This window comes from Anser brachyrhynchus (genome assembly GCF_964034855.1).
Source record: "Anser brachyrhynchus genome assembly, chromosome: 27".
In the NCBI taxonomy this organism is placed as follows: domain Eukaryota; kingdom Metazoa; phylum Chordata; class Aves; order Anseriformes; family Anatidae; genus Anser; species Anser brachyrhynchus.
The window spans coordinates 63816-78498 of record NC_137720.1 but is presented as its reverse complement, the minus strand read 5'-3'; the positions used below and the strand labels follow the sequence as shown (position 1 = coordinate 78498).

The following is a 14683-nucleotide window of genomic DNA, read 5'->3' as shown; positions in this document are numbered from 1 at the left end:
AATCAGTTGTGCTTTCATGAGACTATTGGGGGTTGTGGAGATGGCACAGGAGGCGCTGGGTCCACCTGGGGGACAGCTGTGGGACCGGCTGAACTGAGGGAAGGCTGCGAAAGAGGTTGAGAAGCTACAGAGCGGGTTGTGCCAAGATGGACACAGAGGTAAGAGGTGTCACAGCAGGTTCTGCATGGATTCCACATCTGGTAGCAAGTAATGGAGTGTGTGGGGGTGTGTGCTGCTGTAGGGTCAGAAAATGTTGAGTCCTGCAGCATGCTGGGAGTTGTAGTCTTTGGGCACCAGGCTTCCAGCCAGCCACTGTAGTTTCCAGTGCATGCCATGAGTAGTTGTCGTTTGCTTTACTGCCAGTACGTAGCCACACACGGCAAGGGGTGATTTTTCTCCTCTGAGACAGGGGTGAGAGGTGCATCTCCCACCAGCTTGGTGTCTTTTTCTGCACAGTTCCCGTTGAAATCGTTAGAAGCAGATCGGGAACCAGATAAAGCGCTGCGTGGCACGCATGCGCAGTAGCTGTTACAAACTCCCTTCTGCCACCTTGTGATCAGAAGTCGCAAACACAACATCTAACTGCGCATAGCTCTGGCGGCACAGCACTCGCTGCTCCCTCTGGTGACCAAAACGCGGCACATGCAAGAGCCAGCACGGCGTGCATGGGCGGTCGCAGACCCAGAGGCAACACGCATCGTGCAGGCAAGAACAAAGGCAGAGCGGCGAGCATGCGCGGCACTGCCCGCGCTCAGGCATGCGCGGTAAGTGCCGGTACGTGAACATGGACGGTACTGCCGACAGTCGGGCTGCGCGGTTGTGCTGCCGCGAGAGTATACACAGCAGTGCCCCGCGAGCATGTGCAGTAGCGTCCCCTCATGATTGTGCGCAGCAGCGCCACTGCTCGGGCATGAGTGGGAGCATAGCTGGGAGGTTAACACGCAGTATGCTCCGTCTCCCCCTGTCGATTTCACAGGGCTCTCCAGTGTGCTCTAGCATCCCCCAGATGCATCCCAGTGCACTCTAAAGGCCCCCGGTGCTGGCCCCCCCCCCCCCCCCCTGCCAGATGCCTGCTCTGCAGGCATCCCAGAGCCCTCCACTGCACTCTAGAGAGCACTAGAGCGTATGCTAGGGCTCCCCCAGAAGGCTGCCAGTGGCCCCATTGTGTTCTAAAGCCTCCTGCACATCTCACAGGTCTCTCCAGTCTACTGTAGCACCACTTAGAAGTCTCTCAGTGCACTCAGAAGCCTCCCAGGGCTCCCAAGTGTGCTCTAGCACCAGCTACAGGAATCACAGAGGTCTCCAGTGTGCTCTGGACTGCCCTAAAGGCCAGCTGGTGAACACAAGAGGTCCACCATGACCCCTCATTCTTCTCTAGTGCCCCCACAGGTCTACCAGGGCACCCCAGTGAGCTCTAGCACCCCCAGAAAGCCCTGCAGGGTTCTGCAGTGCTCTCTAGGGTTGCCTATGGGCATTACAGCACCCCCTACAGGCCCCCCAACCCTCTTAGTGCACTTTGGTGTTCCCAGGATGCCTTTCAGGACATTCCCATTCCCTCTGTGACTTCCCAAAGTCCTCCTGTCCCCTTCCAATACGTTCTAGGTGTCCACAGAAGCCTCAGGGGCCCCCCAGTGCACTCTACAGTGCACTAGAGGCCTCCAAGTGTACCCTAGAGGCTTCAAGAACCTCTCAGTGTAGTCTAGTGACACCTGCAAGGCTTCCAGACCCCTGTGGTGTACCCCAGCCTGCCCTGTAGACCTTGCAGGGCTCTATGGTGTGCTCTAGAGCCCCCTAGATGTATCCCAGTGCACTCTAGAAGCCTCCAATGCTCCCCTCCCACCGCCCAGCAGTGTGCTCTAGCGCCACCTATAGGCCTCAAAGGACTCTCAAGTATGCTGTAGTGCCAACTAGAGGACTCACAGAGATCTTCAGTGTACTCTAGTGTGTCCTAAAGGCCTCTTAGTGAACACTAGATGCCTCCCATGGTCCCTCAGTTCACTTTAGTGCCCATGCAGGTCTACTAGGGACCCCAGGTGGGCTCCTGAAAGCCCTGCAAGGAGTCCAGTGTCCTTTAGGGTGCCCTAGAAGCCTCCCAGTGCAACCTTGAGGTCTTCTGTGGACCTATCATGTGCTCTAATGCCTTTTGGAGTCTTTGTCAGGCTTCCCAGTGTATTCTAGCGCTACCTGAAAGCCTTGCAAGTCTGTCCAATGCTCTCTAGGATAGTCTACAGGCATTCCCACTGTTTGGGGGGGTCTTTACAACAGAACTCCAGACAGAAATGTGACCTTCAAGGTCCTTGTTGGCTTCTTGGTGAAGCTGTGGTATTTGACCCATAACTGTATGGAGTTGCTAAATCATAGTGATAATATAGACATCCCTGGTTCAGCTTTTACCACAGTCATTGCAGCATTTGTTGATACACTGTTTGGCTCTTCTGTAAAGACGTATATCTGGGGGTGCATTATCCCAAAGGTGCTGATGTTCACCATAATGGATAAAGTGGAAGACTTTGTGGCTAGGGAAGAATGTCATGGGCATGTTACTGCTCTCCCTGTTGCACATGAATTTCAACAGTTGGGTTTTGCTGTCAAGTTGATGGAAGTGTTGGAAGAAATTTTGGAAAAGTGAGTATTGTACTTCTTTTTAAATTTATCTTTTAAAGTATTTTTTCTGCAAAATCCTGTCCATGGTTTAGGTACTTGATTTCCATGAAACAGACCCAGACCTTTCTATTAACTAGTGTCCTAATTGAAATTCCCTGTATTTGTAGAACAAGAATTACTGATGATGCTTGACAGTTTAAAATGTCTTGGCTTCTGTGAAGGCTAACTTGCCAAAATGAATAGGAAGTAGCCTAAATTTCAGCAAAGACACTGAATAAAAAGTCCTCTTCTTGATAGGAAAAGAGCTTTGCAAAACATAAACTCTATTTTGAATAGGACTCCCTATGTACTTGTTCAGTGATTGTAGGCTTTGAGTGGTCCCCTTGGGTACAATATTGCACAAATTTTGTGCTGCAGACAGTACCTTAGCTTACTTTCTGCCTCATCCTGGGTTACTTGTACCTGCAGAAAATTTAGTTCAGTGTCAAATAACCCCCCAGGGAAATGTCCCCAACTCATGCCAATAGGACAGTCCCCTTGTGGCTGGTAAAATCCAAAAATAGTATGATGCTTTGAAGAACTTACTTATTGAGGAGAAGGGCAATATCCTGTTAGGCAAGAGATTTTTGAGACTGGTTTCCCTATGCCCCTATGCATTTTGAAGGAGGGAGTCCCTAAGCCAATGCAATCTAAATGCATCTAAACTGTAGATTGTTATTTCCATAAAATAAAAATTAATATATTTTTTAAATTGACACTTGTGTGTGTGTTTGGCTTGTCCCGACACCTGATGTAAATGATTGATCACGTGACCAAAAACTACTTGTGCTGATGGATTTGTCCCTTGGTAAAGGAGTGCATCCCGTATGTTAGCTTTTCTTCCTTACTGTGTCTTATTTATTTTTTTTCTGAAAGAAAAGGTGAATTTTTCATTGTTCTCTTTGTGAGAGTATCAAATCAGGTTGCAATAAATATGTATAAGCAAGTAGGCTACAGTGTGTACTGGACAGTATTAGACTACCACTCTGCTAGCAGTGGAGACACAGATGAAGATAGCCACAGTAAGTGCTTGGTTCTGCCTCAAGTTGAATGGAAAGATTCTGAAGTTGAGCATCCCAGGGGATGTTTTTATTACTTTTATATATGAAAAAAGTTCAAATGGTTGTCGATGAATGGTATTTTGTTTGCTCTTTTAGATAGCTATTCCTACTGAAGATCACATCAGTTACAAAATGTAATCTTGCAGTTTATACATTTTTTAGTATCTGTAGCAAAATAAACATGAATAAATTAGCAAGTACAAATACATCTTATTCTGTAGATAAGATTAAATAACATGCAATTACTTATCTGTTTTATCTTTCAAAGACTGTTCTTGCCACGTGCCTGAGCTTTTTGCTCATGTTATCGGTGAAAGGAATGCTGTGCTTCTTCCCCCCTTACCCCTCTTTTATTCTTTTCTCCATTTATAACAGGGACTTGAAATGTTTTTCTCAGATGTCCAAATTTAAATTTACAAAATGCTAGTGGCCAACACTGACAGAATTGGGTGACATTTTCAATGTAAAGGGTAAAGAACATGGAAATTTCTAGTATGTTAATGTTACTCTGATAACAAAACTGATGTACTAGCTGCTTGCTATTTCTAGTGTTTTTTTTTTTTTTTTCCCTTTATTCTCCACAAAGGCTTTTGTGGACATGTTGTGTATCTTTTCTGTTCTTCCATTATTCATTTGTTATGAAAGACTACTATGAAATTCAAGGGCTGTGGACAACCATCATTGTTGCAGATGCACCCCTGTGTATTCTCTTGGTTGGGTGACAGCTGAGCCTCCGGATCCTTACAGAGCATGAAGATGGGGGACAGAGTGAGCAAGGGGCATCTGAACTGCAAAAATCCTCCTGGCGTTGCCCAGAGCAGGAGCTGCGGTAAGCGCCAGGCCCTTGAGGCCATGTCCTCTATGTTCTGCATCTCAGGCTGCCTTTGATCCCCTTTGCATCTGCCACCCCTCCCTGTCCCGTCTTCTCTTAGCCTGTCCATCTCTTTGGCCTGCTTTGCACTCCTCTCCCCTGTCCTGCTTGTTTGCTCTCTGTATCGCCCACTTCCCATTCACATGTTTTTCTACATCCTCTTCCCTGTCCCTTTTCCTCTGTGTTGCTACCTTTCCCAGGTTCTTTCTTCTCTGTACTGCTTCTGTCCACCCCCCCCCCCCGCCTCTCTCTGCTCATCCTAGGCTTTTCCTTCTCTATCCATGTCCTCCTTTTCACGACTCTGTCTTTCCCATCTTTCTCAATTACACACCAACTCCCCCTTACTAATGTTTCACTACCTGCATCTGCCCTGCTCTTTGCTGTTGTTTTCCTTCCACTCCTTGTCCTACCCGTCTGCACATCTCTGTCCCTTGGCCTCTGCCATTGTGCCATCAAGCCCTCTGTCCAGCTTGCTCACCTTTTTCTTTCTCTCTGTGCCTCTGTCTTGCTCCCCTTCCCTTGATGCTCTTTTGCTGTCTCAGCCCTGCTCCACACTGCTCTCTCCTTTCTCATCTCTGTCCCATTCTGAGACCCCTCAGTCTCAGTGCTCCAGTGTTCTCCTCCCCCCGCCCGCTCCCTCTAAGAACTTTTCAGTTCTCCATCTCTCAGTCCTGCTGCCCCAGCAGTATTTGAGTTTTCTTAGTCTTTCTTTCCTGCTCCCTATCTCTCAATTTCTTTCTGTCAGTTTTTTCCACTTTGTCCGCCTCTGCTTTTCTGTGTTCTTGCATCCCGCTCTGCTCCACAGTTTTGGTTGCGCTTCCTTGCTCTTCACCCCTCTATTTCAGTCCATCTGTCATGCTCCCTGTCCCCTTTCCCAGTCCAACCCCATGTCCCTGTGCTGGCCTTTCTCTGCACCCAACACCTCCCATGATTCTCTCTCTCTCTCCCTCTTTCTCCTGCCTCACCCCCCTCCATTCCTCTGTCCCAGTTCCTGTCCCTTTCCTTGTCTTTCTCTGCCTTGAAGCGTAGCCTGGTTATTCCTTTGCTTACTTCTGTCTGTCACTCTGTCCTGCTTCCCCTGCCCCTGGTGTTTCCTGCTATTTCTCTGTCCCTGTGTATACTCATGTATACTCATGTGACCCACCGGGGGTCACAGGTGTGGGTCCTCCGGGGCACTCGGGGTTCCGCTGGGGGTCACCGGGGTTGGGCCTCCACGGCGCCTGGGGGAGCGCCATTGGTCACCGGGGTTGGGCCTCCGTGGCACCTGGGGGCTCGCCGGGGGTCACCGGCGGCCGTCTTCAGGGGCTTGCGGGGCCCTGCTGGGGGGCACTGGGGTTGGTCCTCCGGGCTGCCCTGGGGCCCGCCGGGAGTCACCAGTGTGGGTCATCTGGGGCTCATGTGGGCCCGCCGGGGGTTATCGGGATGGGTCCTCTGGGGCTCCTGGGGGCCCGCCAGGGGTCACCGGGGGTGGTACACCGGGTGGTACTCCGGGGCGCCCAGGGGCCCACTGGGGGTGACCGGGGTTGGTCCTTGGGGGCGCCCAGGGGCCCTCCGGGTGTCACTGGGTTTGGTCCTCATCGGTGCCCTGGGGACCACCGGGGGTCACCTGGGGGGTTCCTCCGCGGTGCCCGGAGGCCCGCTGGAGTTGGTCCTCTGGGGAGCTAGGGGGCCCGCCGGGGGGTCACCGGGGTTGGTCCTCTGGGGAGCTAGGGGGCCCGCCGGGGGCCACCGGGATGGGTCCTCTGGGGCACCCTGGGGCCTGCCGGGGGTCACTGGGGTGGGTCCTCCAGGGTGCCTGGGGGCCCGTCGGCGGTCACCGGGGTTGGTCCCCTGGTGCCCTCTGGGGCCTGGGGGGAGTCATCCGGGTGGGTCCTCTGTGGCTTCCGGGGGCCCGCTGGGGGTCACCAGGGGTGGTCCTCTGGGGCGCCCGGGGGCCCACTGAGGGTCACCAGGGTGGGGCCTCCAAGGTGCCCGGGGGCCCGGCGGGGGTCACCGGGGTGGGTCCTCCGGGGTGCCCGTGGGCCCTCTGGGGTGCCCCTGAGCCTGCCAGGGCTCACCAGCAGTGGTCATCCTAGGTGCCCGGGGCCCACTGGGGGTCACCGGGGTGAGTCCTCCAGGGGGCCCGGGCACCTGCCGGGGGTCACTGGTGTGGGTCCTCCGGGGAGCCCGGGGGCCCGCGGGGGGTCTCCGGAGACGGTCATCCATGGTGCCTGGGTGCCGGACGGGGGTCACCGGGGTGGGTGTTGCGGGGTGCCCTGTGGCCAGCCGGGGGTCACCGGGGGTGGTCCTCCAGGACGCCCGGGAGCCAGCTGCGGGTCACATGGGTGGGTCCTCCGGGGTGCCTGGGAGACCCCCGGGGGTCACTGTGGTGGGTCCTCTGGGGCAGCCGGGGGCCCGCCGGGGGTCACTGGGGTTGGTCCTCTGGGGTGCCCTGTGGCCTGCCGGAGGTCACTGGCTGTGGTCCATCAAGGCGCCCGGGGGCCCACCAGGGGTCACTGGGGGTGGTCCTCCGGGGCACCCGGGGCCCTTCTTGGTCTGTCTGAATACCTAAATGAGGATGAGGTGAAGTTCTTCTACTTCCTTGTGAGGTGATAAATGATGAGTAGTGTCCTCTGCCTTTTGGTCCTCAAGAATGCCACCTCAACAAACATACAAGGTGACAAGACTGCAGGGAGAGCAGAGGGAAGTGATGGATGCAGATCAGCTTCCTGTACTGGGGAGCAAACTCTGCTGAGTGTGCCATGGGAAAAATGACTAACTTAGTAAACAGATATTTGCAGATGGAGACTTCTTAACATTTTTACAGGAAAATTAATAAAGGTGGCAAAGTGCCTCTTGCTACAAAAATTGAACCATCTTTGCTAGGCTCCAGGTGCTCTGGCTTCACAGAGAAACCCCCAAACTGAAAAATGTACCTGCTAATATATTGGGCTCTAAATGTAGCCCTGGGTTAATTGAATAACAATCCCTGTGTAAGATTGAAGTGCAGGATGGGTTGGCTACAGTTTTAAGAGCCGGTTTGCAGAAAAGGGATTTCCCGTTAAGAAATGGCATATACTGATTGTTCTCTTCCTTGCTCTGCCAAGACCTGAAGCACATCTTGGAAGCCAGGCAGAATCTGTGGAGCCGATGGAGTTCTCAACTTCAGCTTCTTCCCAGCTAGAAGAAGCAAGGACACGCCAGCTGAGTTCCCCAGGCAACGCGCCCTTATCTGTAGACGAGGATTTTGAGATGCTACTTTGGGAAATCTCAGGCGGCAGACTGGAAGCCGAACTTGACTTGGACCCAGGGAAGGATGAGGATGACCTCCTCCTTGAACTTTCCAAGATGATTGACGATTGAACTGCATAGTCCTATGGTATGTTTTAAAAAAAAATAATTTAAAACTCTTCTTCTTGTTGGATACCCCCCGGTGATCCTTTTCCTAACTGAGGCTTTGCAATGAGACTTAAAGCACAGTTTGAACTGGTAGAAATTGTCAGGATCTGCACTCAGTTGTCCTAAGTTTTTCTGCTGGTCAGAGTTAAGGTCTTGTGCATCCGTTCTGTAACTATAGGTGGCTACCTTTGATATCAAGAGGACAAAGCACTTGTTCCTTTTGGCACAGAAAGATGTCCATCGGCACACTGTGGTGGCTGTGAGTTGACGTACTGATTGAGCGATGCTCTGAAGGCTTAAACGTAAAGCTTCTTCCTTCGTCCCCCCTTGGCGCAACTTGATGTTGGGCACGTTGTGAAGCTTGGGTGTTCTGATTTCTCGGACAGTTGATACCCAAATCTCGGAGTTACTATGTCAACTCTTGACTTTTATTTGTGTATGCCATTGTTTTGACTGTAATCTTTTCAGATGATGAGGCTGTAGGGGCGGGAGGGAGCAGAATAATTATGTTGGTGTACTGTGGGCAGGGCCAGAAGGTGCAGAAGGTGATGGTGCAGCCAATCGTATCCTTCCTGCGGCCGGGGGGCGACGGGGGAGCGGGTGGGGGGGCAGCCCGGGCCTCAGGGGTCTCGGCCCGGGGCAATGCGGTCTCGGCCCGGGCCTTGAGGCCTTGTCCTGGGGCCCTGGGGCCTTGTTCCACGGTTTGAGGCCTTGTCCTGAGGCCTTGTCCCAGGCCTGGAGCTCTTGTCCCCGTGCTGAGCCCTTAACGCAGCACCCCAGAACCTCATCTTCCGCTACCTGCAGAACGTGAGTACCGTGGGGAGAGGACGGGGAGGGGATGGGGATGGGGATGGGTGGGGGGGGGGGTGGGGGGAGCGGGGAGGGTCTGGAGATCCCCCTTGCTGAGTTTTCGGCTCCCACCCGTTGCTCGGGGCAGGTTTGTGGGGAATGGAGAGCTGTGCGGCGTGCTGGTGGGTACAAGGAGCTGCTGCGCAGCCCGGCCTTTCCCCCTCGTGTTAACAGGAGTGGGATCGTGCAGCCGGGCATGCAGGAGTGTTCCCTTGTGACTGGAAACGTGTTCTTCAGCAAACGTGTAGTATTCACCCAATCATATAACACTCTAAAATGTCAGACTGTTAATTGAAACTGCCCCTGAGAGTTGCTCCTTGGAGTGTTTGGGAGCTATAGTGGCTATGGTTAGCGGGTATTTCTGAACACACGAGAGAGAACAAAACTGCTCGCGGTGTTTGTGTTCCAATTTACTCTCCTCCCTCATTCTGCAGAGATCGAGGATCCAGGTGTGGCTTTACGAGCAAGTGAACATGTGGATAGAAGGCTGCATCATTGTGAGCATCAGCACGACCCCGCGTTACGTCGTTAGTTTGTTTTCCCTCATTCACAATCCTATTTTTTCTTGTCAAGAAAAACTATCACAAGGTAAAAAAAAATCGTACTTCTCTAACAATTAGTCTTAATTGTCCAGCCTGGGTCAGCAAAGCTGATGATGGTTTGTGTTGTTGCTGAACTAATTGCCATTGTTGCTGATTTCTAGGGCTTTGACGAGTACATGAATTTGGTGCTGGACGACGCAGAGGAGATTCACTCCAAGACAAAATCAAGGAAACAGCTGGGTATGTCATGTGTCTGTGCAACCCGGGTGACGCGCGGTCTGAAACCTGCCTGGGTGAGCCTTCTAGATAGCAGCACTGAGAGGTACCAAACATGTGACGAGCCTTGATGTTGAAGTTCAGTGAACAATTCCTGGCTACATCTCTGTCCCTGATGATTTTTGAGCTGGTGATTTTGCTGAATGAAGGAGAATCTGTCCCTGCCTGAGACCAGTTCTGGTCTTTGAAAAGTGTAATAACAGGCGGCCTGCACTGGCTGAAGGAGTCTGGTCACAGCTCCTTTCAGCTGCATCTAAAGCCGGTGGCCCTGGGCGATTCTCACACTTGCTGTGATCTCTGAGTCGAAGCAGGGAGCCATGGTAGCGGCAGTGTTTATTTACCACCTGCTGGTGGACAGAAGCAACGATATGTGGCCAGTGCTGGGGTTTTCAGCAGGAACAGCGTGCTGCTGGAACGGGGACAGTGGCTGGAGTGGGACTTGTGAGTGTGGGGCAGCTGGCAGGAACAGGACTCTGCGTGATGGGCAAAACCCTGCTCAACCACATGAAATACTTTCTGAAAACATGAGATTATTCTCAGATTCTGGGCTCTCTCTAATCCCCTCTTTCCCTTCTCTGTGCTGCAGGTCGGATCATGTTAAAAGGGGACAACATCACTCTTCTACAGAGCGTTTCTAACTAGAATTTGCCATCCTTAGAACAAAGGTGGCTGCTGTGCTGCGGAGTGACTGAGTGCCAGGGGAACGCGGCCTCTGGTAGATAGGAAATTACTTGTAACTGGGGTTGCATGCTGAGGTAAAAAGTCCTTCCTTTGTGGGAGTGAGTTTTTTGTAGCTTGAAACAATACGTGATGTATTTCACAAATAAACATTTTTCACATTAACTGTAAATGTAAACCACAAATCTGCTTGTTTTCAGTCTCTTCCTTCTGTGAATGGAGAAGGAGGAGAAATACAGAAGTGTGAGCTTTTCTTTTTGCTGTGGATCTGATAAGTTTCAATAACGATATGTGCTTTCTTGAACATTACATCTGCATTATGTGGCCAGGGTGGACTCGTTCAGGGCACGGAAGTCCCACACAGTCCTTGAGCTAGCAGGGTGCTAAGGAGGGTGTTGGAGATTTTGCATACAATTGCAGCCCTTTGTTGCTGCAGTGACAGGTTCCTCAGATTCTTTCTAAACAGGGTTTAACTTGTTGAGAATCTTTTTGGGAGTGTTTACTGTGGATCGATCAGTAAAAGTATCTTAGTGGGCCCATGAGGGATTTGGGGCTGTGGTGCAGTAACCCAGCATTTACAAGTGTTACTGCTACGCATGCTTGTCAAATAACATCTCCAGATCAGAGAGTGAGAGCGGGCAACTCGTTTGGATTAAATCTGTCACTTCTTGCTGCTTTGGACAGAGCCTGTAGATTAAACCCTTGTGCTGTTCAATAAGCTGGGGTATCAGATGTGTCGGTTGGGTTTTTATCATTTGATTTATTTTTTTTATCCGTTTGGAGATCTGCCTGTTCTATTTAAGTTTCCCCAAGAGAGCTGAGTTGCTTGGTGCATTGACCAAAGATAAGTTCCCTGGCTGACTTGGGACAACCAGTCCCCTCGTTCTTCTGATCACAAAAAAGAAAAAAAAAAAAACTGACTGTAACTGTAACTCAGAAACTAAGATTACCTGAATGGAGAGAAATGAATTTTGAGGCACAGGCTGTGCTAGAAATCTGTTAATCAGCATTCAGTTTTTCAAAACTTCAATTTGTGTATCATCATCATGAAAATTAATAAATTCAAGGTGGGAGATCCTTTCCTGAAAGGGAAGGACAGAAATACGAGTCTTGCTGTGGGGCCTACCCCGCACAGTTCTGCCATTCCGAGAAGTAATACATCAGGAGTGTCACAGCAGACGTTCCCAGGAAGAAACCTTTGAGGGGCAGCATGACACACTTTATTGGCTAAAGCAGCTTCAGCTGTACAGCCTGCTGCCGGGATTGGTAATTCTAAATTGTGTTCAAGTTGCTGAGTCCTTTCAACACGTAGTAAAGATGTAACGTGCCGATGTCGTTTGGGAACAGGAGGCATTACGTGTCACCAGCAGTGGGCACATAGGGAACAAAATAGTATCTTATGAGGTCCTCCACATTTGCCTTTCATTTTGTCCTTGGTTTGCCAGCTGGAGCTTTCAGGAGGTGAGGAAGGAGGCTGTCCCAGTCAGTAGTTCAGGTGTTGCAGGGTATTTGTGATGCAGTGCTTGTAAAATTTACCTGCATCTCCTGTTAGAGGCAGCCCCCCTGGGCCCTGTGAAATGGGGAGCTGCTGCCCTAGGGTTAGGCCCAAGGTCCTCTGTCAGGCCAAGGGCCGCCCTTCCCCTCGCCGTGCCCTTCCCTCCCACTCCTCAGCCCTTGCTCAGGCCTTTTGGGCCGTCTGGCCGTCCGTCTGGCTGTCTGTCCATCCATCCAGCCGTCTGGCCGTCCATCTGGCCCTCTGTCCCTCCGTCCCACCGCCCTGCCCCGTCCCTGCTGTCTCCCTAGGGAAGCAGAGAGTCCCTGGGCTGCCTTCAGGGGGGAGGTTCTGCTGAGGAAATTAAAGCTTCCCCCTTAATGGGCGCCTTGCGAGTTATTTTGAGTTCCAACCTTCTGCCTTCCTTTCGTAGCAGTGCCTCTAAGGGGTGCGCTGTAAGGTAGCCGTCATCTGGCGCGCTGCTCCTCCGTTTCCCAAAGGAACTGCCTTCAGGATCTGACTAACTCTGGATGCACGCGGTTGTCACCTTAATTTCTCCGTTAGTTTGCTGAAAACAACCCGCTTGGGTGACCTTTGTGTTTGTTTCTTAAAAATTGGATCGAGGAGGTCTCTGTTTCCTTATGCTGATGTTCACGATGAAAGTGCAGAAGGGATGCTTACTTTTGCCCGGGTCAGTACTGTTGCCAGGATGGGAATGTTTAGCCTACCGGCCCTCTGGTGCTGTTAGGCTGCACTCGGAGTGTGAGCTCTGGGCCTTATTTCGAAAACACTGTGTTATTTGAGTGTACAAACCCAAGATATTCTGCGGATAGGTGATTTTCAAACCACGTCAGAACCACCGCTGTGGCGTGTGGTGGAGTCGGACGCGCGTTTGACTGATCAGGCGGAGCAGGTGAACTGAATTTGTTGCTGGATGGCGAGGTGTTCTGGGGGAAGAGCTAGTCTAAGGAAAACTTCCTCTTACTGCCCCTTCCCATCTCAAATGGCCACTGCCTGGGGAAATTGGTTCTTTATGAGATTAACTACAACGTTACAGTGAGGATGAGGAATCATCATTACTCCCATAGTTATTTGCTGCCAGAGCAGAGACTCACTGCAGTGCATCCCCAGTGGTGCCAGTGCACTCTCTGGACTCACTGCAATGCATCCCCAGTGGTGCCAGTGCAATCTCTGGACTCACTGCACTGCATCCCCAGTGGTGCCAGTGAACTCTCTGGACTCACTGCAGTGCATCACCAGTGGTGCCAGTGCACTTTGTGGACTCACTGCACTGCATCCCCAGTGGTGCCAGTGCAATCACTGGACTCACTGCATTGCATCCCCCGTGGTGCCAGTGCACTCTCTGGACTCACTGCACTGCATCCCCAGTGGTGCCAGTGCACTCTCTGGACTCACTGCAGTGCATCCCTTGTGGTGCCATTGCACTCTCAGGACTCACTGCACTGCATCCCCAGTGGTGCCAGTGCACTCTCTGGACTCACTGCACTGCATCCCCATTGGAGCCAGTGCACTCTCTGGACTCACCGGGGTGCATCCCCAGTGGTGCCAGTGCACTCTCTGGACTCACTGCACTGCATCCCCAGTGGTGCCAGTGCACTCTCTGGACTCACTGCACTGCATCCCCAGTGCTGACAGTGCACTCTCTGGACTCAGTGCACTGCATCCCCAGTGGTGCCAGTGCACTCTCTGGACTCACTGCACTGCATCCCCAGTGGTGCCAGTGCACTCTCCGGACTCACTGCACTGCATCCCCAGTGGTGCCAGTGCACTCTCTGAGCTCACTGCACTGCATGCCCAGTGGTGCCAGTGCACTCTCTGGACTCACTGCACTTCATCCCCAGTGGTTCCAGTGCACTCTCTGGATCACTGCACTGCATCACCATTGGTGCCAGGGCACTCTGCGGACTCAGTGCAGTGCATCCCCAGTGGTGCCAGTGCACTCTTTCGAGTCACTGCACTGCATCCCCAGTGGTGCCAGTGCATTCTCTGGACTCACTGCAGTGCATCCCCAGTGGTGCCAGTGCACTCTCTGGACTCAGTGCAGTGCATCCCCAGTGGTGCCAGTGCACTCTCTGGACTCACTGCAGTGCTTCCCCACTGGTGCCAGTGCACTCTCTGGACTCACTGCACTGCATCGCCAGTGGTGCCAGTGTACTCTCTGGACTCAGTGCACTGCATCCCCAGTGGTGCCAGTGCACTCTCTGGCCTCACTGCAGTGCATCCCCAGTGGTGCCAGTGCACTCTCTGGCCTCACTGCAGTGCATCCCCAGTGGTGCCAGTGCACTCTCTGGACTCACTGCAGTGCATCCCCTTTTCTGCCAGTGCACTCTCTGCACTCACTGCACTGCATCCCCAGTGGTGCCAGTGCACTCTCTGGACTCACTGCACTGCACCCCAGTGGTGCCAGTGCACTGCCTGAACTCACTGCAGTGTATCGCCATTGGAGCCGGTGCACTCTCTGGACTCACTAAACTGCATCCCCAGTGGTGCCAGTGTAGTCTCTGGACTCAGTGCACTGCATCCCCAGTGGTGCCAGTGCACTCTTTGGACTCACTGCAGTTCATCCCCTGTGCTGGGAGTGCACTCTGTGGACTCAGTGCACTGCATCCCCAGTGGTGCCAGTGCACTCTCTGGACTCACCGCACTGCATCCCCAGTGGTGCCAGTGGCTCTCTGGACTCACTGCACTGCATCCCCAGTGGTGCCAGTGCACTCTCTGGACTCACTGCAGTGCATACCCAGTGGTGCCAGTGCACTCTCTGGACTCACTGCACTGCATCAACAGTGGTGCCAGTGCACTCTCTGGACTCACTGCACTGCATCCCCAGTGGTACCAGTGTAGTCTCTGGACTCACTGCAGTGCATCCCCAGTG

The 14683-nt window shown here is 52.5% G+C and overlaps 1 protein-coding gene across 1 annotated transcript; it reads left to right on the top strand.

Moving 5' to 3' along the window:
* The first annotated feature begins 27 nt into the window (after positions 1-27).
* On the top strand, positions 28-11482 carry LOC308183458 (small nuclear ribonucleoprotein E-like). Its single transcript, XM_080569559.1, has 7 exons — positions 28-158; positions 4350-7547; positions 7662-8516; positions 8734-8760; positions 9237-9299; positions 9506-9584; positions 10207-11482. The coding sequence occupies exons 3-7, from the start codon at positions 8460-8462 to the stop codon at positions 10260-10262; spliced, it is 282 nt and encodes a 93-aa protein (XP_080425685.1). The 5' UTR covers positions 28-158; positions 4350-7547; positions 7662-8459; the 3' UTR covers positions 10263-11482.
* The last annotated feature ends 3201 nt before the right edge of the window (positions 11483-14683 follow it).

Coding starts and splice junctions, on each gene's coding strand:
- LOC308183458 (XM_080569559.1), top strand. CDS start 8,460: ATGTTGGTGTACTGTGGGCAGGGCCAGAAGGTGCAGAAGGTGATGGTG. Junction 8,761..9,236: donor TCTTCCGCTACCTGCAGAAC/GTGAGTACCGTG, acceptor CTCATTCTGCAG/AGATCGAGGATCCAGGTGTG. Junction 9,300..9,505: donor GGATAGAAGGCTGCATCATT/GTGAGCATCAGC, acceptor GCTGATTTCTAG/GGCTTTGACGAGTACATGAA.